The sequence below is a fragment of the Heterocephalus glaber genome, unplaced genomic scaffold (assembly GCF_053883595.1).
Source record: "Heterocephalus glaber isolate CG9 unplaced genomic scaffold, H.glaber_assembly_v1.0 deba00001146, whole genome shotgun sequence".
Classification (NCBI taxonomy): Eukaryota; Metazoa; Chordata; class Mammalia; order Rodentia; family Bathyergidae; genus Heterocephalus; species Heterocephalus glaber.
The window spans coordinates 400,659-426,218 of NW_028258203.1; the positions used below are offsets into that span (position 1 = coordinate 400,659).

Consider the following 25,560-nt stretch of genomic DNA (forward strand, 5'->3'; position numbering starts at 1 on the left):
GGCACTCTTCTGAAGAGGAAAGCCTCTTTACCTGGCCAGCAGTCTCTCTTCTCAACCCTCTCCTCAAACTGCCCTCAACATATGACAACACTGCTGTGACCAGGGAGCCAGACTAGTGGCCTGAACAGGGTGAACACACAGGAATCTGCCCTGAGATAGAGGGTCTGAGTTGTGGACCATGGAGGGGCTGACTTCACACTTGTGCATAAGGGGCTCAGCAGTGACTGTATGAGAGTATTTCTAGCATTCTATCTTTAATTAAGGGCTATTTGCCCATGATTACTCCAAAAAGTCTTATTTTAAAAAATCTCTCCAATTTTGTTTGCATTATTCAAATAGTAGATGATAACATGTATTTGGTCCTAGATCTTTTTTAAAAAATGAGATTTAAATGTCCTCATATTTGTGACCTGTTAAGGAAAGAGCTTGACAGTGCCGATATTCTACACCACTTTTGCATCTCTAAATATATTTTGTCAAAATAAATGGTTGTATATGAATTCTCTGCCGAAATAAAGGTTGCAGGATGGTAAGGTTGGAGGAAACATTTAAAACCTCAAGCTTTGACTTCAGACATGGATGAGAATGATAGAAAACCAGATCCCTTGGGTTTTAATAACATTAGAGGTTAAATATATATATATATATATATATATATATATAATTGACAGTGACTAATATATTTAAATAGCCAAATATGAACTTCTCTCGAGTCAGTAGAAGTCTTTTATCTTCTTATCTGAGTTCGTTTTGTCTTGGTTCTTACTCAATTATGGACTGAACTCATGACTTTTAATTTTGTTGTCCCGAATCTTCCTGAAAAAAATAAGATTTATCCCCTACCTGTCCTCATATTAGCCTGACAAAACATAACTTTGTGTAAAATCAAAATCAAGTGATATAGAATTCATCAGACACTTCTATTGTATAACTAAGAGTTGAATATGATTAAGCAGAAATATATATTTGAATATTTTATTGAAAGAATGATTATTAATTTCTGATTATTAATTTTTATTATTGTATTCATGCCATTCCTTTTTACAGAAGAATTATTTTAATTCCCTTCCACCACTGTTTCCACAAGTTAACATTTGTAATTAAGAGTATTCTTCGATCTAGAGGGGAAAATTGTCAGTTACTCCGGTCGTTAGTCTTATAGATTAAGTATAGGCACATCTGTGCATTCATCCTTCCAACAGATGTTCATGAGCCATGTATTGAAGCCGGGCACATAAGAATAAAAAGAGGCAGTCTCTGTGCCTGTGGATATTCCTGTGTTGTTGAAGAGACTGGTATGAAAACAGACAAATACAAAGTATGATAGTTGATTTAATGGTGTGAGAAATAAAATGTAAATGCCATTCCTGGAAGCACAGATAGCTAAGTTCTAGAAAGCATTTGCTCAAGTACTTTCTTGGGTCATGAGAGCAATAGTTAATGGTCTTCACTTCTGCCTCCGTGCAGTTTTAGAGGGACCAACACACTGTTCGATGTCTTACTTTTCTGGTTCTAGTTGCTGAGGCACTCATGCTTTCATAAGAAGGATGAAGGGAGAGTGAAGAAGACAGGAAATCTAAGCTTCCCTCCTTCAACATACGGGAGCTTCTTGGCAGTCATTAGGGAAAATACCAAAATTAACATATAGCTAATAAACTTATTAAAATTACACGTCAAGAATTCCAAATATAACACAGGCCAACAGAAACTCTTGGAGAATTCTTTACTGTAGAGACCCAAACATCTCTCTAGGCTTGTAAGTGCTGGCATCTCTACACTTTAACTTTTGGGTTGGATGAGAATCTTTAGAAATTAAATTTGTCCTTTGCTTTCTTCTTTCTTAAGTGGAGCACCTTCTCTTTCTGGTTTGGTTGTTACAGTGAGAATGTGTTGTGAAGCTGTACAGTGTGTAGATAGATGCAGGCTCAGCAGTAGGTGGTGTGGGATGTGGGACATGTGGCTCTGGACCCTCTGCACAGACAGTTGAGCAGATGGATGCCATCCTCTAGTCTAGCATCCTGGTGTACTTACGGGCTAACAAGCTTAGAGTGACTTCCATGTCACTTCTTCCCCTCCACAATTATCAATCTTAAGAGAATTTCAGAAGTGTGTTTTTGATGGCATTGCTGAACTGTTTGGCAGATTCCTTCTCTTTCTAGCCACACACATGTAGGCACTGTGTGGATGTCATATGTCTCTAGAGGCAGCTACATTGACAGGCAGGTACTGCATGCCAAGGAGACTATGAGATTTTCTATTTTTTGAATTTCATTGCTTATCATTGCGTTGACTTTGTTGTCTTGATTAGTACCTGCTGCTTCCACTCTCACTACCACTTCCAATTATCATCATCTCTAGGACTGTAACTAATATGGTTCTTGGTCTTCGACACATTTTCATTACTAGTCTTCTATAACTCTTTCTGCTCTTCCTACCCTTCACAAGATGCTAGGCTGGATACTAGCCAGTTGGCACTGCCCTTCCTTCAGTGTGGTGAACTGACCCATCCAAACATTTTGGCTGTTAGTATCATTGCTTTGGCTCACATTGATAGTGTTGTTACTTTGTTTGCTTTCTTGCTGCATGGAATGAGTAGTTGGTTAATGCTTTGCCTCATTTTAATAAGAATTTGAGGTGATTGCTTTAATAATGCTCATTTGTTGCTGAGTTCTAAGGACCTTAGGATTCAGTCCAAAGAGCCATTTTAAAAGCTGTTCTTTATAGAATCAAAATGTTCCAGCACATAAGCTCAGCATATAACTTAATAATAATATTTTGATTTTTAATCAGTTGTTCATTTTTCTTATTCCCTGGAGACAGCATGATAAAGTAGAACTCGCCTGGGAGAAGACCTCTGAGTTCTAATCTTCTAATTCTCTATCCCTCAGTTACCTTAATGAAGTTACTTAGCATTCTGATGAAGTCTTTTTATTAACAGGAATAATTTCAAACAATACGTATTCATCCACATTTAATGCACTATGTTAGGCCTGGCAGAGACTACATAAGAAGCATATAAGATAAAATAAGCATGTAACATTAATCCTCAATCAAACTTAAGGATATGAGCAGCACAGGAGACACTAATCCAGGAGAGAAAAATCAAGAACATTAAATAAATTTAGGTATCTAGATTTATGAGCAGACTAGTAATATTACAAAAGCTTAGGCTCCTGAAGTGAGGATTGGTTTCAGAAAGGATCAAAAGACTACTTTTCAGAATGAGCAGAATCTTGCTGGTCTTCTAGGCATTACCTTGTGAAACTTGATTCTCTGTTACAGACTATAATGTAAGCTGGACCATGGAAGGTAAGAAGGACTTGAACTGGGGGAGGGTAGAAATAGGAGTATGTTCAGGGATGCAAACAAGAGGAACATCCCATATGTAAGTGGAGCAGAGTCAAGAAATCACAACTGGATGATCAGCAACACAGCTCCTGTCACCTGTCCATAGTAAGCCTTTTTTCTGGGCCTCCCACCAGCCGAAGGAAGACATGAACCAAAGAGCCAAACTGTGGTTTAAATGAGTTTTTAAATTTTTGTTTTGTTTGCTTGCTACAAAAACATTCTTATTCAACAAGTGAATTAAGCAATCAGTAAATTAAGCAGTTAAGTCAATTAAGCAATTAAGCAGCTATGTCAGGTGACAAGGAGGGAAGGCATGTCCTATATTACTGCAGGAATTTGGTCAGCGAGGACAGTGTCTCCCTGTGTCTGGAGCCAGAGCGTGCAGGGCTTTTGCTTGCTGATTCTCCCTTCTCACCATCTCCAAAACAGGTCAGAATCTCTATGGTCTCCCTGGACCAAATCGCTGAGCCTACTCTAGAAAGACGATGGGAGGATGGCCTCATTTGTCATGGTTTGATGTTATAAAGTAAATGTTATTTTAAAGAAATACTCTCTCAACTGGATAAACTGCTCAGGCTCCCAGGAAGCCACCTCTTCCCATGTTCTCCCATGGGCATTTAGGGAGGAGGGGTTATTTGTTCCCCCAAGGGCAAGGAGGGGAAAGAGTTGGTGTCCCCTGTATCTTCTCATCTCCTGGCCATCTTCCTTACCTACTTAGTGCTGCTTGTCAGTGGAAATAACTTGATCTTTGCTGACTTGCCTTTGTTAGAGCTCCAGGTGTCCTCCCTGACATATGTGGTTTTAGCTGGGGCCCAAGGGGTACAGTGCCAGGTGCCTGCAGCATCCTCCAGTTCATAGCTCCAGCACTGTATCCCTCGCTTTGGTGAAGACCCCTATGTGCTCATCTCAGAGTGTGCACTTAAAGGGACCCCGAGAGTGATGGAGAAAGCTCTCAGCTCACACCATTCCACTACTTAACCAGATGGGCTATTCCAGATCTCCCAATCAACGGGCCTGGCAAGTACCCTCAGCCCTCAGTACTTCCTTACTTTATTGAATCCACACCTTGACTTCTTTCCTTCTGTTATTTCTTTCATCACCCAGGACAGTAAGCATCAGAGCTTTGCTGTCAAAGGGGGAGAGCTATCCTATCTGCATGATGAGAGCTCTCTGTGATCAGGTTCCTCCAGAATGAATTAGAGAAGTAAGGGAAATGAGAAGATGCTTCCATGATACAATTTTCCTTTTCTCAAATTCTGCTTGCAAAATCTGATTTTTCTTGCAAAAATGAGAACATTACCTTAATCGTTTTCTTTGTAATCCTCCTCTAAAATTTATCTTCTCACTTGGCATGGTGGCACATGACTGTTATCCCCACAACTCAAGAGGCTGAAGCTGGAAGTTCACAAGTTCAAGACTAGGCCTGGCAACTTAGCAGGACCCTGTCTCAAAATAAAATGTGTTAAAAAAAAAAAAAAAAGTAGTGGTAGGGGTATAACTCAGTGCTCCTTGGGTTCAGTCCCAAGTACCACAATGAATGAATGAATAAAACTGTTCCCCACCTTCCCCTGAATACACCCACCCAGCTCTACACTGTACCCCTCCCTCCAGATATACAGTGTCCTGAGTCAACAAGGGTGAAGATCTTATACTTGGAAAGGCAAAAGAGAAGAGTATTTTAACACATTTTCAAAAAATATCCTTGCTGGTACAGGAATACCCTTGATAGTGCAGAAATAAGCAGAATAATATGTTTACAAGACAGTGAAGAATGAACCTGAGGAACAAGGGACAGAGATTGGGTAGGCAGGGTGGAGCGGGTTGTGCACATCCCTGAGAGTCGGCCAGAGGAGTTTAGACTCTACAACATGTGCAGTAGGGGCTGCTATTTTTTTTTTTTAAAGAGAAGTATGGCTGGGTAAAAGCAGAGTTTAAGAAAAGTAGGATGTTGAAGATGGTTATGGTCCATAAAGAGAAGAATCAGCAGCCACAGGAAACACTAAAATGAGTAAGAGTCGGACTGATTCTAGGTTGTTCAGCATTTTACCCTCTGTGTGACCTGGGGAAGCTTGCTTTGAGGCCAACTTTCTTATTTATGAAGCAGAGTAAATCATACCTGCATCACAGCTTTATTCTGGAAATTAAATACGAAACACTACATCTGTATCAGGCACTCAGTAAAGTTTACTTGCCTTTCCTGAGGCCCTCTCTGCTGGAAAGTTGTCATAGTGATCCTGAGGTGGATAAAGCCCTGGAGGATGGTGCAGGTAGTGCACATGGGAAGGAAGGGTTTAGTACAAGGAACGTTCCCAAGGGGAAGCTCCAGAGTTCTGTGACTGGCGGGATCAGGATAGTGAGTCAGAGGTGTCCTTGAAGTTTCCAAGCCTGATTAACTAACCTGAGAAACAAACATTAGGTGAGAAGCTGGTTTAAAGGAGAAGATGATTTGGGGTGTTTTCGAGTGGCCAGAGGATATCTATTGTACCTGTGGGTCCTAAGTCCAGGAGAGAAGACAAAGGAATTGAATTGAACAGATGTTTATTGAGTACTGCTCCCCCCTGGGCACTGAGATGAACTCTGTGCATAATGCTAAATAAAACATGATTTCACTGTCCAGGAATGTGTGCAGTGTGCCACAAATGAGGAGTATTTATTCATACTCTTTTTCTAAAAAGGAAATAAAATACATGGAGCATAGAATAATTCATCTATAAAGTCTATGTAAGAAATAGGCAGGAGGAAAAAAGACTGCCGGAAGTCAGGATCAAATAGTAATGGTGATGACTTTTAGTCTTAAGCAAAATTCCTAGAGACCTTAGGCCAAAAGAACAAAAAAAGAAAAGGCAAGAAATAAAAAGAATTATAGAGTTTATATATTAGATTAAAAGACAAAAACTCATCTGGAGAGGCTTCTTAAAACAGAATTCCAGGTTGACTTTAGCATATGAATTCTTATAAAAGTACAATGAGCACTATAATAAACAATCTCTTTAACTCTTTAATCGAAGTTTCTGAGAAAATAGTGATTTTTAAAAAAATATCATTTCTTGATCCAAGCAAGGGCATGGCATTAAGTGGTCACCGGTTCAGGCATTTGTGTAGGCTGCATATTTACTGTGGTAAGCAGCTTCTGGGAGGTCAAATTTTAAATAGTAACAGAGCTTAGAGCTGCAGAATGAATGTAAGATTATGTGTCTTTTAGCTTTTGCTACTCAAATATGTCACTTTTGACTTCACTTTTTGGCTGTGCCAATGTGACAATTGCTTAAAGGCCTCATAACCTGGGGTAATTGATTCAGGGTACCTCCATTGCTTTATGCTAGAGGTTCCCAAATTGTAGCATACATAAAATCTGTAAAGGATGCTCACTTAAAGTATGTATTCCCAGGCCCCACCCCTGAAAGATTCCAATTTAGTTCATGTGGAATGAGACCCAGAAACCTACATTTTAACAGGCACTTTAATTGATCTGGAGGAGGTTGGTCCTCAAGAAACCCTGTTTAGAGGTCTGATGACAGAGTTATGAAACCTAAAGAGTGTGATTTGCATTTGGATGCAGAAATGCTGAGTTTTTACAAAGCCTAACTAAACTGAAACAAATGACTCGTTATTAACAGTTAATCCTACATTTTTGAGCCCTTGTTTTTACAGTTTTGTAACATAAATTGTGTTGGTCCATTTTTACAGCAATACTAGGAACAGAGATAATGCTAAAATCTATATACTCCTACTCTTTTTTTGTTGTTGTTGAATTCTTTTATTGGTACATTTTAGGTATACAACACAATTACATTTCTCATTGGGAATTGAACCTTTACATGATGCATCTTGGTTCTTATTTTTCCCCATTCCTAGCCCTCCCTTCACCCCCTCCACCCTTCCCTATTTACAAAGACTTCATTTCCATTTTTTCCATTTCTCAGCATTTTTCCTTTCCCTTCTTTCCTTTCCCCTGCCCCTCCCACTACCGCTACCCCTTTGGACCTTTTATTCCTATTTTGCATTGTCGATTATTCATCCTAATCATTGGCACATTTTAGGTATACAATATAATGACATTCATCATTGGAAGTTTGCACCTTTACATAGTCTCTCTTGGTTCTTATTTTTCTCCCTTGCCCAGCCCTCCCTTCAACCCCTCCATCCCTCCCTATTTACAAATCAACCAATAACAAATGCTGGTGGGGCTGTGGGGAAAGAGGAACCCTGCTCTACTGCTGTTGGGAGTGTAGACTGGTGCAACCACTGTGGAAATCAGTATGGAGATACCTCAAAGAACTAGGACTGGAAGTCCCATTTGACCCCACTATTCCACTGCTGGGGATCTTCCCCAAAGAATTAAAAGAATCATACCACAGTGATATATGTGCGCCCATGTTCATAGCAGTGCAGTTTGTAATAGCTAAAACTTGGAAACAGCCCAAATGCCCATCAACTGGAGAATGGATCAAGAAAATATGGGTTTTTTTTTTTATAAAATGGAGTACTACTCAGCCATAAAAAATGAGAAATTAGAGACATTTATAGCTAAGTGGATGCACATTGAGGCAATACTCTTAAGTGAAATAAATAGGACACACATGAATAAATTCCGAATAGTTTCTCTGGTGTGAGAAACTGAAAGTGTAAATAAGGACTAAAATGTATAATAGGTAATGTGAAATAGGAAGAAAAGGGGCAAAGGGGAAGGAAGTGGGAGGGCTAGGGGAAAGGATAGAAGGGAATGGGATTAATATGTACTCCTACTGTTAATAAAATAAATTGTAGATTAACTTCTGATTCTGATGTTTAATATAGGGTAACTGAGCTGATAATTATTTTTATTATTATACTAGCCCTCAGAATTGCCACATCTTCAGTGCCTAGAAGAAGAACTCAAAGTCCTGGAGCAAGTGCTAAATCTAGCTGAACACAAACACTTTCCCTTGATAAATACCAAGGATTTCATCAGTAATATCAACGTAACAGTTTGGAAACTAAAGGTACAACATTACTCTTATTTGCTGCCCCAGAGGTGCGAGGAAAGTACAGTGTAGGGAGAAAGTACTGCATTTTAAAGTGGTATATCATTTTGGGTATTTGTTGAAGTACTTACGGATTTAATTAGCCAACATTTAAAGTCCATCATGAGTCTGAATCATTTGCAATGTTAGATGGCACAACGATACATCATAGAGTTGAGAAATGTAGGCTAGAGAGTTCTACCTACCATCAATCTCAGGGACGTATTCCCACACCTACACTTTTTCATCTGTCATATGAACACAAAATTGGAAGTCAAAGAAGGCACTGGATTTCCCAGAGAATAGACAGATTTCATTACATTTTGTAATTCCTTCAGATCATTTATCAGAATCATCAATACTGATTACCCAAAAGTATTTTCAATTGGAGTTTCCCTGTCATTGGTGGCAGGATTGACCATAAGCTATTTGTTCCAAAAAATGGCAGCCTTAAGATGGTCAAAGGACTACATACTTAGCTCCTTATTTAAAGGTCCACTTTTAGGACCTTAAGTGCTGTATTTTGTTTGTTTGTTTGTTTTTGGTACCGGGGATCGAACTTGGGACCTTGCGCTTGCGTGGCAGGCGCTGGAACCACTGAGCTAAATCCCCAGCCCAAGTACTGTATTTTTAATGGCACAGGAAGCATGAAATAAACAAAGAACTCCTGTGATGTGAAAGGCATAAATAGCTCTCTTTTATCGACCTGTCAAGTACAAAATTCATGAGTTAATAGGCCTATAAATAAGCAGCATAATTTTCACTATAGTAATAGAGATAAGTTTCTAAAAGTATATAACTCTACTTGTTTCCAAATATGAATCAGTTTATTAGTGGGCTGTTTCAGCTTAAAGTTTTTAAAAAGTACAGTGAGATCAGTGTCACCTAGACATTGACAGATTAGGTTACTTATCTATGTCAAATAGTTTGCTCTAAAACATCATTAATTAACATCAGAAAACCAATTCTAACTTAATAATACAAACTTAAGATAAATTAGGTGAAAATTAGAAAATGTGTTTCAAAAGCCCCATACTTTTAAAAATTTAAATACCCCAAATATATTACAGTGTTTAAATATGTATATGAGGTGTATCATAAAGGAAATCCTTGTAAAAGGAATAGTTTATGTCATGTAACTTTCAAGGAATTGCTTCAGATTTGAAAAAGCCATCCCATATATCTCACTCACAATATCCAAATATTTCCTTTTCAGCTTGTCAGCTAGAGGCAGACTTGACATGGCTCCTTTCGGCAGAAGAGGTTAATTTCTATGAGATTAACCTGGAGAACAAAATTTCTAATGTTTAGTCTTTTAAAGATGGGAAACCCATCTGCATTGATACTAGGGAGGAGTGGAGTAATATGTATATTTATGAAGATGTCCTTCATATAAATGTCCCACAAACAGAAACTTGTCCTTATTTACTCTGGGCTGATTCTATCTTAATTTGGGGAAAACATTAAGAGGTTCACATAATTGAGTTTCTTAATCAGGGTTTAGAAAAAAGTAATACTGCATATCACTCCATATATATAAGCTATATTGACACAGGTATAAATATAAATTCATACCCAGGAAAAAGAGGTGAAACAACTTTTCTGCATGCAGAATTTCATAAAATATTTGTCTAGAACTGTTTTCACTCAGATGTTCATTTGTATCTAATTCAGGAAAAGATCTTGTATTCATTGACAAATGAGAAAATCTCAGCTTGTATGTTACTATCAGTTGATATCACAATAAATATATAATTTTGGCATATCAGTTTGATGATTTCAAGAAAATGTAAATGATTAATATATTTAGCAAGCTTAAAAATAAAAATCAGAATCCTATAAGAATCCTATGAGACTTGGGTTGAGAATAAATATATGTGGCAAATTACTCAAAACTTTAAAATTCAAAATTTTATTTTATAGGGATCCAAAACAACACTCAAGTGTGATCTGAATGATGAAGAAGCAAACATTGTACAATTTCTGAAAGGATGGATTGCCTTTTGTCAGAAAATCATCTCAACAATGACTTGATAATCACATGCCTTCCATTGAAAACATATAAGGCTTTCTATTTATTTAAATATTTAAAGTTTATATTTATTTTTGAATGTATGGTTTGCTGCCTTTGGTGACTATTATTCTTAGTCTTCAGGTTATAAACATGGATCTTTTGAGATTCTTTTTGTAAGCCCTAAGGGCTTTAAAAAGGTTTCATATAAATTATTTATTAGAAAGTATTTATTATCATATCGAATTTTAAATATGTCTATGTAGATCAGTAATAAAATATTTAATAAAATTCATGATCATAAACAAGCCTGGATATTTGTTATTTTGGGAACAGCATAGAATAAGCAGTAAAATATTTCTGAATTATTCATATGAGCTGTATGATGGCCAAAGTGCTTACAAAAATCACTTTTCTCCTAGAGAAAGTGTAGACTAAAGATTATAGACTTTTCAGAGCTGATTAGAAACTTAGTTCTGGTTTGAGAAATACTTACTAGACAATATTTTCCTTCTCTTTACATTCAAACAAAATTCCAAACACAAACGTGCTTAAAATTTTTTGTCTCAATTTTGTGTTACTATAACTAAATGCCTGAGGGTGGGTACTTGACACTGAAAAATAGGTTTATTTAGTTCATGGTTCTGGAAATTTAAGAGCATGCTGCCAGCATCTGCTGGGGGCCTCATGGCAGATGACATCACAATGGTGGGAGCATGTGTAAAAGAAATTTTAGGGGTGTTGCCAGCCTCCCTTACAGCAGTGCATTCTTGCAGCAACAAACCTAGTCTCACATCTGACCCACTCACAGCATTAATGCAATCATGGAGTGGAGCGCCCATGACCTAATTACCTTTCACTACTCCCTGCCTCTTAAACATTCCATCACCTCAACACCACCCATCACCCTGGGGACCAAAATTCTAGGAGATGAAAATTTGGGGGACAAATCATATTAACAAAAATAGAACCGGTGTATCAAGAGGCTTAGTAGTATGGCCTATATCAAAGTGCTTTCCTCTCTTCTGGTTGGGCCCTGCCACTTGCGAGCCCTAATAGGTTTAAGGGACAGAAGAATTTCCTGTCTTTATGGGGTAGTCTGTGGATGGCTATGCCTCCTGACCAAAGAACCCATATTTTCTCAAGATGACACTTAGGATACTTTTCCTTCTGGGCTCTGATAATCTTTCCTTTTATTTTGCTTTTTAAGCTAAGGAATGCTATTCTGCTGTTACAACCTCTAGGGTACTAGTACTAACCAGCCATCACAAATTGCTTGTGCCTTGACCAAAGCTTTGTAAATAATTTCTTTATTAACTTCTCCTTCCAACTAAGTATGATATCTTTCTGCTGCTGGGTCTCAGATATAGTAATTGTAGCAGAAGTAGCCCAAAGAAATAGACTTTCAATATAAGATGTGGAACCTGGATTGTTCATATATTCAAGAAACAGCAATAATAGGACACAAAATCTATTGGATAAAATGGCATCCTCGTTACTTAACCTATTATCAGTGGTAGCATGGGATGAAATTCAGACAAAGACAAGGTGTTAAGAGAGCACATGGCTGTGATATTAAGTTGCAAAACAACAATAGTTATAAGAATTATAATTGTCATCTATATTCCTCTGAGACTCCAGACAGAGAGAAAAGGGAGAAAATCATAAATTATGACTGGACAATTAAGAACATATTTGGGTAGTCAGAAGTCTTCCTTGCCAGTTTCAAAGGAGTCCTTCCTCTCTTGGAGTCACAAGGCAGCTATGACAGAGGGCAAAGCTGAGATCTGATGTGAGGTCTACAAAGGTGTGGTGTGAATTAAAAGTTTAAGCCTTTCAAGTGTCTTACATTAAGAATAGAGATGGTGTAGGAGGAGTCTGAGATGTGACATGATGACATTTTGCCAGACATAGAGGAAACAGACCTCTGAGCATCTGTTTCCTGTTGAGAAAGGCAATCCCTTTTATTCAATAGTATCCTTTTAAAGAAAAAAATCCCTGCTTTAAAACCTTCCAATGACTCAAAAATTGAAGATAATTTTCCTCCAAACTCATCTCTACCATCTCTCATCACCTCTAGACCTCAAATAGGAGTTAAGGTCTCAACACCACTGGTACAATGAAGGTGTTTAGAGCAAGAGATGTGAAAAGTCATGATCGGTCATTTATTTAATTGAGATAGGTGTGGCTACCCGTAATTCAGAATTTGGTGAAAATGGTATTAATAGTTGGCTGAGTAGAGGCTTGGATTCTACAATAGCCTCTGTACTGATGTTAAAATGCAGAGCTTCCCTATAAAAGAAAAAGTTCATAGGACTGTGGAAATGACAATGTTGAAGTGAATATATTATGTGCAATCTTCTGCTACCACTTAGGAAAACATTATATGATATGTAACAGGAACCCTATAAGATATCTAACAGAATTCTGTGGTGGCCTCTCCATCAAAAGTACTAGTAGATGGTGATGTAATGAAACTGGTCCCCCTGACCGCACTGAGAATAATGGAATCCTGAAGTGAAAAAACTCAGGTGGTAGCAGTTAGACCTCAGAAACTAGGTGAAGGCAATTGCCACTATAAACTACTAGACAGAGCACTAATCAACATTTTGACACAGAAGAGGTCTGCAATGAGGGCTGATTGCAAAATCTGTATAAAATAATCAGCAGGTTTTCCTGCTGGTTTACCTGCTGGGTAGAAATGAATCCAAGGTGCCATAGCTGGCATCTATTTTTTGTTCCCAGCTCCCAGAATTGAGCCATTTCATAGACCTGGTACCCCTGCTTTAAGGGAGATGGCTGGATAACTTAGAGGAAGGTACTGATACAGATTTCTGCTGTAACATTTCCCCCAAGCCATTTTGGAATGGATATTTACCAAGAAGATCATGGACTAAGGGATGGAAAATATCTAGATATTCTGGGAGTGGGTGTTAGATATGTTTGTGAACTGATCCTAAAATTCTACTGTGAGCCATGAAGAAGAGGGTTATGGAGGTCAAGTGAGAAGTGACTTATTAGCATGAGTCCACCCCAATAGGGTACAGAGGGTTAGCAGACACTCTTATTGTACATTCTTAAAGTGGCCAAGCATTTGTACTGTTCAGGTTTCCTCCCTTCAAGAGAACATGCTGCATGGGACACAGTTGACTGAAGAAGCTAAGAAAGACCTGAACTGAAGTAGACCTAAACTATAAGAAATAATAAAAAAGTAACTACTGGTCAAAAGAAAAAAGAATCCCAGATGAAAACACAAAACAGCAAAAAAGAAAAGAAATGAAGAAAATCTTAGAAGGAACACAAGTAACTAACAAGAATATATCTTGTAATACAGTGGTACCTCGGTTCACAAACACATTTGTTTGAGAGCAATATGGCTCACAAACAGAAGCATTTGGCAAAATTTTGTGGGGGATTTTGTGTGTGAACTCTGCACTGGGTAATGAATATGACTACAGCCGTCTTTCTTGCATGAACACAAATGTGGGCATCTTTTCCAGAATCACGGAACAAATTAAATTTGTGAACTGAGGTACCACTGTATTTTAATACATGCACAAATAAAACATTGACAATAAACTAATAGGGTAAAAAATGATAAATGGCATTAAAATGTTGCAGGACCCTTGCACTGTTTGGGACGTGATAAATGAATGCATTTAAGGTAATCTATTATGAGTCAAAGTTGAATATTACAATCTAAGATAACTTGTAAAAGGATAGTACAACTAAAAAGTAAAGGAGAAAATGAACCTAAAATAAGTCAAGAAAGAATTAATAAATGAAACGAACATATGAGACAAAAAACCCAAATAGCTAAGAATGAAGACTTACACCAAATTCCATTAGTTATGCTATTAAATATAAATAAACTAAAACTCCAACTAAAAAGATTGTAAGATGAAACTAAAACCCAAACCTAACTATATATAAAACCCATTTTTATTTTGTGTGTGTGGTTTTTTTTGGTACCGGGGATCGAACTCGGGACCTTGCGCTTGCGAGGCAGGCGGCGGTACCACTGAGCTAGATCCCTGGCCCAAACCCATTTTTGTTTTTAAAATGTACTTTAAATAAAAGGACAAAGACTTAAAAAGAAAAAGATATGCTATGCAAATTCTAATAAAAAATAAAAATAAAATACAGAGGAACCTAGGTTCACACACACACACACACACACACACACACACACACACCATTAAAGCAAGAAATTTATAAAGAGAACAATTTTATAATGATGAACTTATCAATAAGAATAATAAGAATACTAATTCTAAATTTGATTCATCTAATAGTAATATGCCTTCCAAATATACAGACTCAGACTTCTGCTTCCAGCCTTGACAGAGCAACTGGTAACAGTCTAGCCCTCCTCCTGCATATAATCACAAAAGTGGGGTACTGAACAACAGGCAGCCAAAAGATTGGGATACCTAAAGAAACAGACACAAAGGCAGTCCCCACAAAAAAAGAAAAGCAATCTTGACTAGTATAAAAAGGATAGGAGAGAGGGATTGGAATACATTTAGCAAAGCAACCTTGTAGAAATCTGTGGAACACAATACCTGAAAGAAGAGAGCTATCTAGAGAAGAAGCTACAGAAATATATGTAGAAAACATCTGATTTTTTTCCTGGAAAAGAAAGAAATGTGTGTATATAGATGTGAGACTCCAGAACTGACATAGGTGTGAGACTACAATCCCAGACAAACAGGAACCAACAGAAAGAATATGCACCGAAAAATTGTAACCTAAATAATCACTGAAGCTTGTAACTGGATAGAAGATGTTCACATTTCCCTGAGCTAGGGAAACCATGGTGATTACCTTGGGAATTTGAAAGACCACTCTTTAGAAGTGGGGCTAACCTATTCCTAGAGTGAAGGCTATGCATAACCTGCCCTAAAAAGCTTAAAAGCAAGCATTGAAAGACTCAAGATGATCCAGCGGTAAGTTAATTCCTTTGCAGAACAAAATCCAGCATCTCTAAATTAAGGCAGAAAACTGCAGACACTCAACAACAAAATATTAATTATATCTAAAGTGCAACCCAAAATGAAAGGCATGGGAAAAAGCTGGACAATGTGAACTATGACCTGGAAAAAACTCACCTAAGAAGCAGATTTAAGAATGACAGAAATGATATAGTTAGCTAATTAAATATGTTCACAACTCAACGCACAATGTGAACACAATGAGGAAACAAATATGGTTTCCAAAAGAGAAACAGAAACTATAAAAATTGAAACTATAAAAAAAACTATAAAAACCAACCAAAGTTCTAGAATGGAAATTGTAGCACTGAAAAGTATATAAAATGGAAAATTTACTAGATGGTCTTAATAGGGAATTAGATACTGAAGAAATAAATAGTAGCAATCTTACACAAAAAATCAAGGTCTAGAAAAGATAGGACAGTTCCAAAATTAATCTACTAGATTAGCATAACCTTGGTTCCAACATAAAAGAGGAACTATAGGCCAATATTTGATAAACACACACACGCAAAGTTATAACAATATATTGGCAAAGTAAAAATTAGTGCTGCCTATAAAAGGTACTATATATGATCAACTGGAATTATTCCAGATATTTAAGATGGGTTTAATTTTTTAAAATGTGATTCACCACATTAACAAAAAAAGAAATTAATATACTCTCTGAATCAACTCAATTAAGTCAATTAAGAAACTGAAATAAAAAATTAGAACTCAGAAAAATCTAGAAGGGATTTTCTTTACTTGGACAAAAAGTTCTACAAAATATTAGTAATACTACAATGATGATATATGGAATGCTTTTCCCAGTTTAAAATGAACACTGAGAAGAAAGTTCATTATCATATTATGCAATGGTATAGTATATGTTTACATGAATGTACGAAGAAACAAGGAAAAGATTGGAAAGGAAGAAATAAATTTATCATCATTAATAGTTTATGTAATATGCAGAGAATCTGTATCTACAAAACTTAGTAAGATTACTAGTAATAACATTAGCATACATAAAAGTCAACTGCATATTTGCTGTTTTGTTTTTGGGGACTGGTGATTGAATCTAGCCCCCCTCCACCCTGTCTTTAAATTTTTGAGACAAGGTATCCCTAAGTCTCTAAGTTGCCCAAGCAAGGCTCAAATTTGCAATCTTTCTGCCCTGGACTCCCAGAGCACTGAGATCACAGGCATGCAACATCAGGCCTGGCTCAACTGTATTTTTATGTGCCAAAGAATGATATTTACAAACAATACCATTTGCAATAGCACCAAAAACCATCCATCAAATAATGGGATAAGTATAATAAATAAATATAATTTAATATAATAAATGATATAAAATAGAATATAAAATATACAATATAATAATAAATAATGCCTTTCAACTAAAGTAACAAAACATCGTGAAGAGAAATTAAGAGCTAAGCAAATGAAGGGATATAGCACATTCCTAAATTATGAGACTTAATACTCTTTAAGATGGTAATTCTTCCTGAACTGATCTACAGAATTAATAAAATATCATTCCAAATTTCAGTAGATTTTATATAGGGGTGTGTGTGGGGGTAAGGGAAGGTATGAACCCAACAAAATGAGTGTTAAATTTGCACAGAATTACAAATATGGTAAAATATCCAAGATAGGGCTGGGGATGTAGCACAGTAGCAGAGGGCTAGCCTACCATGCAAAGCCTTGGGGTTGATCACCAGACGCATACACACACAAATTTTAAAATTCAAAGACAGATGAAGAAAAATAAAACCAGAGAGCTCATATTATTAAACATTACGATTTATTGTAAAGCTACATAATAATTAAGACATAATAATTAAGATGTATATACGTTTACATCAGATACATATATTTAATTCAGCAGAGGGAAGGCAGCTTTTCAATAAATACTTCAGGTCAATGCAACAGAACATATGAATATATATAATCCCAAAGAGAGCAGCAATTCAAATGTCTATCATCAGATGAATTGATAAACAATAACGAAAATGCACTATATGCATGCAGTGGGACATTATTTGGAATTAAAAGAGGAAGGAAACTTTGACACATGCTATAACATAAATAAACCTTAAATATATGCTAAGACACCAAGTAATTCATACACACGAGAGCAAATATTGTATGTTATACTTTCAAGGATTATGTAGAATAAGCACATGAATAGAGACAGACAACAGACAGAGCTTACGAGGGGACTGGAGAGGTAGAGAATGGGAAGTTATTGTTTAATGAAGATACAGTTTTTCTTTGAGATCACAAAAACTTCTGGAAATGGATAACGGTGATGGTTGCACAACAGTGAGTATATTTCATAGTATGGAACTGTATGCCTAAAAATAAAGAGTTTTATGTTGATTTTACCACAATAAAAATATATGAATGTGCCTTACAGGTTTTATTCATAAGAGCCAAAAATGGAAAGAACTCAAATGTCCCTAAGCGCACACACACACACACACACACACACACACACACACACACATATAGAGTCTGCCAAAAACATGTATACACACTTCAGGAAAAAAAAATAGTATGATTTGTTTTAACAGATGGTGTTACCTACATATGGGGGACCCTAGAGGATGTCATATATCACAGCAAATACCACATATATGTCAGAAAATATATAAAGTTGATGAGAGAAATTAGGAAATTTATATATATAAAATGGAACACTACTCAGCAATAAAAAAAACAAATCACTGATATATGAAACAACTTGGATTGATTTGAAGGTTATTATATTGAATAAAAACTACCAGTTTCCAAAGGTTATAAATCTATATAACATTCTCAAAATGACAAAAGTATATATAGAGAGAACATTTCAATGGTTTCCAGAGGTGACGAGAGAGGGTATGCCTACAGAGCAACATGATGGAGTTATTCAGTGGTAGTAGAGCATTTTTTTTTTTCAGTTTGTGGTGGTGATTGCATAAATTTACATGTACAAAAATATTTCATAAAACTATATACTTAAAAAAGGAATGATGGCAAAACTTGTGAAATCTGAGTTAAGCCTGAGGTTGAGTTAATTGTGTTGTGCCTTTGTCAATTTCCTGGTTTTGCTAATGTAACATAAATGCTTTAAGTAAATGTATCATTGAAGGAACTGGGTGATATATACATAGGATCTATTTGTGTTATTTTTGGAACATCTTATGAGTCAATAATTATTTCAAAATAACAAGTTTCTTAAAATACAGTTGCTCTCAAAAGCAGAAGGACATATTAAACTTGGCATCATAATACTTCCTTAATATTCCAGGAAGTTTTCAGCTTTGGAAAATACAACTGCTATGTTTTGGATATAGTTTGAGTTTGACCTCCAAGGGCTCATGTTTTGGAATGTTGTCCTCTGTGCAGAGTTATTAAGAAGTGCAGCCTAGTGGGAGATCATGCCATGGGAAGGATTAAGGACATTCAGTTCATGCCATGGGAGGGGGATTAAGGACATTCTCTTAATGTCCTTAAGAGGAAAGGACCCCAGAGTTAGTTCTTATGAGAACAAGTTGTTACAGAAGCCTGAGATTGACCCCTGGATTGGTGCTATACTTCCTGTCTGGTTATGCAATTTCTTCCTCCTACACATGAGGTCACTACTAGGACAGCATCCACCCAGAGATGTTCTCCAGAGTTGAGCTGATCCTGGTGCTGTGAGCTTGAACCTCCAAACTATGAACTAAATACATCCGTTTTCTTATAAAGTTGTCCAATCTCAGGTATTTTGCTGTAACAGAAGAAAAGACTAATAAAATAAGTTCATCTTAATGAGAGTAGGGTTATACAAGAGGTACAGCCATTAAAATTTTAATAGTAAATTATCAGAGAAGACAGCTCATTTATAAGAATTTATATCTAAAGTTCTCATAAATGCTTCATGCTTCTGTAGTAGGAAATTTAAATGTTTCTAAACATGAAGGATACCTCTACTTTCATTCTTGGGGAAGATATATATAGATATATATTTTTCAATAAGTAAATATTCATCAACTCATTGTTCCTAGAAAATCATTACCTTGGAGATAAATAAGCAAAATGAGTAAATTTATAATTTTGTAGCAGTATTAAGGCATGTAAAAATATGAGAGAAGAAACTGATATAGCATATGAGATTGTAAAGAGAGATCACATATTTAAAACTTGGAGGTTTCAGAGACAATTTCATGGAAATTATATTTGATCTATCCATACAGTGGGAAGAATTTTAGATAAACAGGTGTGGTATGGAGATGTTGGTCATGCCAAGCTGAGGAAAAAAACCATGAGCAAGGTAGCAGAAGTAGGCAGGCATGGTGGGGCAGGCCTGTAATTCTAGCACTCTGGGAGGCTGAGGCAGTAGAATCTGAGTTTGAGTTTAGCCTAGGCAACTTCAACCGGATTCTGTCACAAAACTTTTAGAAAGTAGGGAGGAGGCTGGTGATGTAGCTCTGTGCAGAAGCCCTAGGTTTAATTCTCACTGAAAAAAAAAAAAAAAAAGAAGAAGAAGAATGAAAGAAAGAAAACACAAATACCTAAAACACAAAACATAAGCAAGGACGGTACAACAGGAAAGACAAAATATATGTAAGAACAGGATACTATTATGAGGTAAGAAGCAATAAATAAGTTAAAAGATTGATTGTGGGGGACTGTACAAATATGTATATTATTTTCAGGAACAAATAATGTTTCGGTAGTAAAGATGATCCTTTTATATGTTACAACTGTTAAGATAAATAAAACTAAATATTTTCACAGTTATAACACAAGAAGTGAAAAAAACAGTAAGTTGCATTTTAAGTCAATTTAATTTATAGGACGGTATCAGGACCAAAAGTTTTCTGAAGAGGAAATTCACATGCTTCCTGTTTACTTAACAATATTCTTTGCTCTTTCTCCCATCAAAGAACAATTACCCTTATCTAGGAGCCATCAATTTCACCTCATTCTCAAAGAAAATAAACGTATTCAAAAGTCATAGTGTTCCTTCATTAACTCTCGTACAAAGCTTGACTATATTTATGTCCAGTCCCCATCAATATTTTCAAAGCATCTGTATATATTTCATGTACATATTCTACTCATTATTTTTCACAAGTTTAACCTAAATCTTCCTTAAAATAATTCTCAGTCATGTCACTTCATCTCATGTAATAAGTAAAATGCGTCTCCCAAGTACACTTCTTACTTTAGTTTGCGGTGCTGGGGACTGAACACAGGGCTCATGAATGCCACAGAAGTGCTCTACCACTGAGCTATACTTCCAGACCCTCCTCCCCCCAAATTGTAAGTTTCTTTAACAGATATAACTGTGCTGTAGGAACTTCCTATATACATGATAATCAACACTAAATTTTTATGATAAAATTTAGAGCAGTATTTTTTAATGTTTCTTGTGCCATGGCAAGATAAGAAAATAGCATTTCTACACAGTGGAGTAAATAATGGGCTGCTTGAGGCCAAAGTTGACTGGCTCAGGCTCTAGCTGTCACATGCTTCTCACAGGCCTCACAAAGGCTGAATGGATTGAATACTACCAGTCTTCATTCATATTCCACTACACATGATGATTTTAGCTCTAACAGTATTTTGCTAATAGCTGGAGGTGAGGGAGGGAGCACGACAAAATACAGGATAAATTACGAAGAACTCAAACTTTAAAATACCCTGAACACAACATGTTCCTTATTCAATGAATCTACTAAACTTCTACTTAATCCTTTACTTAGTTTATTTCTCCTATTTTGGCTTCAGCCTTTTCAGTAACGCCTTCACATCATCATACATTCCCTAACCACATCTGACCCAATTCTTGGACCTGCCTAACATAAACTATGCTCCAAAACAAGTCACAAATTAATGTTAGGTGACTCCATTATATATTTGTGCATGCTCATAAAATCTCCCCAATATTATAAATGAACATTAAAGAATGCCTGACTGCAACTGTATCATTCTCATCACCGAGCTGCTAGAAAGAACAGGATGCAGTCATTGTCTTCAAGTACTCATCTCCCACTCTTTCCTCAACAGTGGCCGATCTCCACTCTGGTACTACCAACTTTTTGTTATTCTGTTGGGTGATGTTTTTCAAAGGGTGGTTCCTGTGGTTTGGATCTTGAGTGTCCCTCAAAGGCCCATGTGTTGAACACTTGGTCTACAGCTCACGGCACTAATAGGCAATGGCAGAACCTTTAGGAAGCAAGGGTTAGTAGAAGAAATTTAGGTAATTAGGGGAATGCCCTCAAATGGGATATTGACACCTCTCACCCCTCCATTTCTTTGTCTTGCTTCCTATCTGTGACGAGGAGAGCAGCTTCCTTCCACACTCTCCCATTAAGATGTACTGCCTACTACAAGGCCAAAGACAATGGGGTCAAGCAACCCTGGGCTGAAACGGTTGCCATTCAGTTGAGGATTCTTTTGCTCAATTCTGATAGAAATCACGAATCAGCAAAGCGCAGCTCTGCTAGTGGCTCGGATGTCACTGGAGGGCACCAGATAATGATACCACAAATGGCTGCTGCTTTCTGCTGCAACTGGCCACCACTGTTCAGTGCCAGCTTGTGTTGGATGCCATCAGGAGAGTCTGCCAGATGTTGGTCTCTGTCCTGGATGTTAGCTGGCTGCTGGTCCCTGGATCTCTTCAGGGCTAACAGCCCATAGTGTTTATCACTTTTTCTTTTGAAATGACCACTCACACTACTCAGGATAAAAATTCTGGGTCAGGACCTTCTGACCTCACACTACCTAAGAAATCATGAGCAGATTTATAGAACCATTGGAGTGAGTCTTTATTTATAATTTTTTGTAAATTAAAAAAAGTCTTTATCAAGTTAATTATCATAAAAATGAGTCATTAACAGGAGTGCAGGAGCACTGGATAGGGGCATGGTCACTACACCAGAAGGAGTCTCCCCAGACTAACTTGAGAAATGTACAGGGAGTGCTACTTATATAGCAGCTGCAGGCCTGTGATTGGTCCAAATATAGACTGTGAATGGTTCTAATTCAAGCTTGGTGATTGGTGCAAGGGCAAGCTTGTGATTGGTTCAAGTGTGTGGGGGGGGGGGGGCTCCAGCACAGTTGCAGCTCTCATGGCCACAATTCAGTGAGGAGTGGTCTGATGCAAGCTATTTGATTGACAGGTGTCATGTCTCTGGGAACAATGGCAGAGCTGAAACCCAGGAATACATAGGAGTGCTATGATATGTTCATCACAGCCTATTGAGGTTTGAGGAGGGTGGAGGTGTTAATAATGGGTCCAGACCCCTCCCTGAGCTTAGCCACATTAGGGTGCCCTCCCCCACATCTTCAAAGAGACAGCGACAGTGCCTGAAGTGACTGGAGTGGGGGAAGGGCATCAAGGCTGACAGGCAAGCTGCACTCCTGTTTGAGCAGACTGGAGGAGAGTGGCTGCTAAATAATCAGGGAGGACACTGAGGCAAGTTGTCCCAGTCCATTATAGGCAGAAAGGGTAGCAAAGGGAAATGAGGGGGACAGTTATCAAACAACTTCTCCTTCGGGCCAGCACAAAAAAAGATAAGAACCAAGCAATTTTTGTCTGTCTCAAAAAACCCAAACTGTGTCAACATAAACATTTCCTGTTTTTAAAATTCATTATCTCCACTATTTTGTTACAGTAACCACTGCTTGAGTTTATCTTGTCCTTCGTAATTGGTCACAACCTTTACTCTAGGTCATCACTACACTATACCAGTTACTACAGGCTACCACAGCCTCCAAGCTTTTTAATCTTTTAAACTTTGAAAACTATCGTGAGAACACTGTAATAGGAAAAAGAAACAAGAAAGCCCCCAAATATGCATTCACATGAATTTGTGTTCACACACACATATATGTGCTCATATGAAAAATAAGATAAGGAACTTAAATAGTTTATATATATGAAAACTTCACGTACATACATACAAAAGTGTGTATACACTTATACAGAAAGATGAAGAGAGTAACTGTGCACTCTTGTGATGGAAGGAATAGAGATAAAACTAGATTTCTCTGCATGTACCATGTATTACAGATTTGCTGTATAATAGCCATTATACAATTTATAAAAACATATAGAGTTTATGATATTTCAATTTTAGTCGATGCAAATTTGTGACATATATATCATGTAAGGATCAGATCAGTGTAATTGGAATATCTATCTCACAAATTTATCATTGCTTTGTGTTTGGGAGCATTCAAAGTCCTCTATACTAAATATTTTGAAATATCCAACTAATGGTTGTAAACCATAGTTATCCTCCTGTGCTACAGAACATTAGAATATATTCCTCTTATACAACTGCACCCTGGACCTATGAACTATCCTATGCCTACCCCACCCCTTCACACACATTTCCCAAGTTCTCATTGGTAACTGCTATTACATTCTCTGGCTGATTTGCTTGTCTTAAATAATGTTCTCTAGTTCCATTCATGCTCCTGAAAATGATAAAAATACCATTCTTTCTATGGCTTTCATCGTGTACACACACCACACTTTCTCATCTGTTCATATGTTGATGGACCCTTAGGTTGATTTCATCTATTGGTTACTGTGAATAGTGCTATAACAAACATGCAAGTGCAAATGTTTCTTCAACATATTGATTTCATTTCCTCTGGATATATATCCAGTAGTGGGATTGTTGGATTATATGTTAGTTCTATTTCTAGGTTTTGAGGAACTTCCTTTCTCCAAATCCTTGCCAGCATCTGTTTTCTTTTTGATGATAGTTGTTCTAACTGGGTAGATTATATCTCACTGTGGGAATACCTTGATTATTAATGATGTTCAGCATTTTTCATACACTTATTAGCTACTCATATGTCCTTTTTGAGAAATATCTACTCAGGCTATCAATATTATTATTATTATTATTATTATTATTACTATTTGTTGTTGTTGAGCTCCTCAAATTGTCTTGAAATTAATCCCTTCTCAGGTGAATAGTTGGCAAATATTTTCCCCAAACTGTAGGTAGACTTTTCACTCTGATTGTTTCCTTTACTATAAAGAAGCTTTTAGTTTAATGTAATTCCATTTGTTAATTTTTGCTTTTGTTGCCTATGCTATAGGAATTATATCCAAAAAAATCTTTGCCTAGACCAATGTCCTGAAGTGTTGCCCATATGTTTTCTTCTAGTAATCTCACTGTTTCAGATCATTCATTTAAGTCTTTGCTCTATCCTGAACTGACTTTTGTATAGCAAAAGACAGGCATCTAGATTCTTCCTTCTGCATATTGATACACCAGCACCACTTGTTGAAGTGATTTTCTCTGACCTCTTCTTATTGCTTTTATTGCTCTTATTAAAAATTAGTAGGACAGAATACATGGGTTCATTTCTGGATTCTCTATTCTATTCAACTGGTTTGTGTCTTTTTTTATGCCAGTACCATGCTGTTTGGGGTACTACAGCTTTGTACTATTCTTTGAAGTCAGGCATTGTAATACTTCTTTTTTTTATTTCTTCAATGATACATTGTTCTTTTCTTTCAGAATTGCTTGTGGGGCCTTTTTTGTTCCATACAAATTTTAGGAGTGACTTTTCTATTTCTGTGAAAAGTATCCTCAGTACTTTTATAGGAATTGTATGAACATGGGATATCTTTCAATTTTCTAATGTCCTCTTCGATTTCTTTCATTAGTGTTTTATAATTTTCATTGTAGAGGTCACTTCCTTAAATTTATTGTAAGTATTTAACTTTTGTAGATATTATGATGAGATTGCTTTCTTGATTTTTGCTCAGTAATTTTTTTGATGTATAAAAAACGCCACTTATTTTTTATATATATTGATTTTATATCCTAGAATGTTACTGAATTCACCTATCAGTTTTAACCACTTCGGTGGAGTCTTTAGGTCTGCAAACAGGGGTATTTGGCCACTTCCCTCTTCTATTTGGCTGCCCTTTCTTTTTCTTGACTTATTCACCTGGCTATGACTTCTAATACTATACTGAATAAAAAAATGACAGAAATGGGCATTCTTGTCTTATTCCTGAACTTTGAAGAATCAATTTCAGCTTTTATTCAATCAGTATGATGCTGGCTCTGGGTTTGTTATACACATATTGTCGGACACAATATCTGACAACCAAAACCTGAAGGAGGAGAGGTTTATTTAGGATCATGGTTGAGAAGTTTCAGTCCGTGTTAGGCAGGCTCAAATACAGAAACACCATAGCAGAAGT

General features: G+C 36.8%; 1 protein-coding gene and 1 long non-coding RNA gene across 4 annotated transcripts in view; one reads left to right on the top strand and one right to left on the bottom strand.

Moving 5' to 3' along the window:
* LOC110347438 (uncharacterized) overlaps positions 1-18,051 on the top strand; it is a 64,814-nt gene extending 46,763 nt beyond the window's left edge. For all 3 annotated transcript variants that reach the window (XM_087210558.1, XM_087210556.1, XM_087210557.1), the window contains exons 3-4: positions 8,184-8,330; positions 10,275-18,051. In XM_087210558.1, coding sequence (XP_087066684.1) covers positions 8,184-8,330; positions 10,275-10,385 — 258 coding nt within the window. In that variant the 3' untranslated portion in view covers positions 10,386-18,051. The remainder of the gene's footprint in view (positions 1-8,183; positions 8,331-10,274) is intronic.
* LOC147828286 (uncharacterized) lies at positions 962-10,276 on the bottom strand. The gene is made up of 2 exons (XR_015451054.1): positions 9,544-10,276; positions 962-8,599 (listed from the first exon to the last, which is right to left on the bottom strand). It is a non-coding gene; the product is annotated as an uncharacterized LOC147828286 (long non-coding RNA).
* Positions 18,052-25,560: the final 7,509 nt, after the last annotated feature.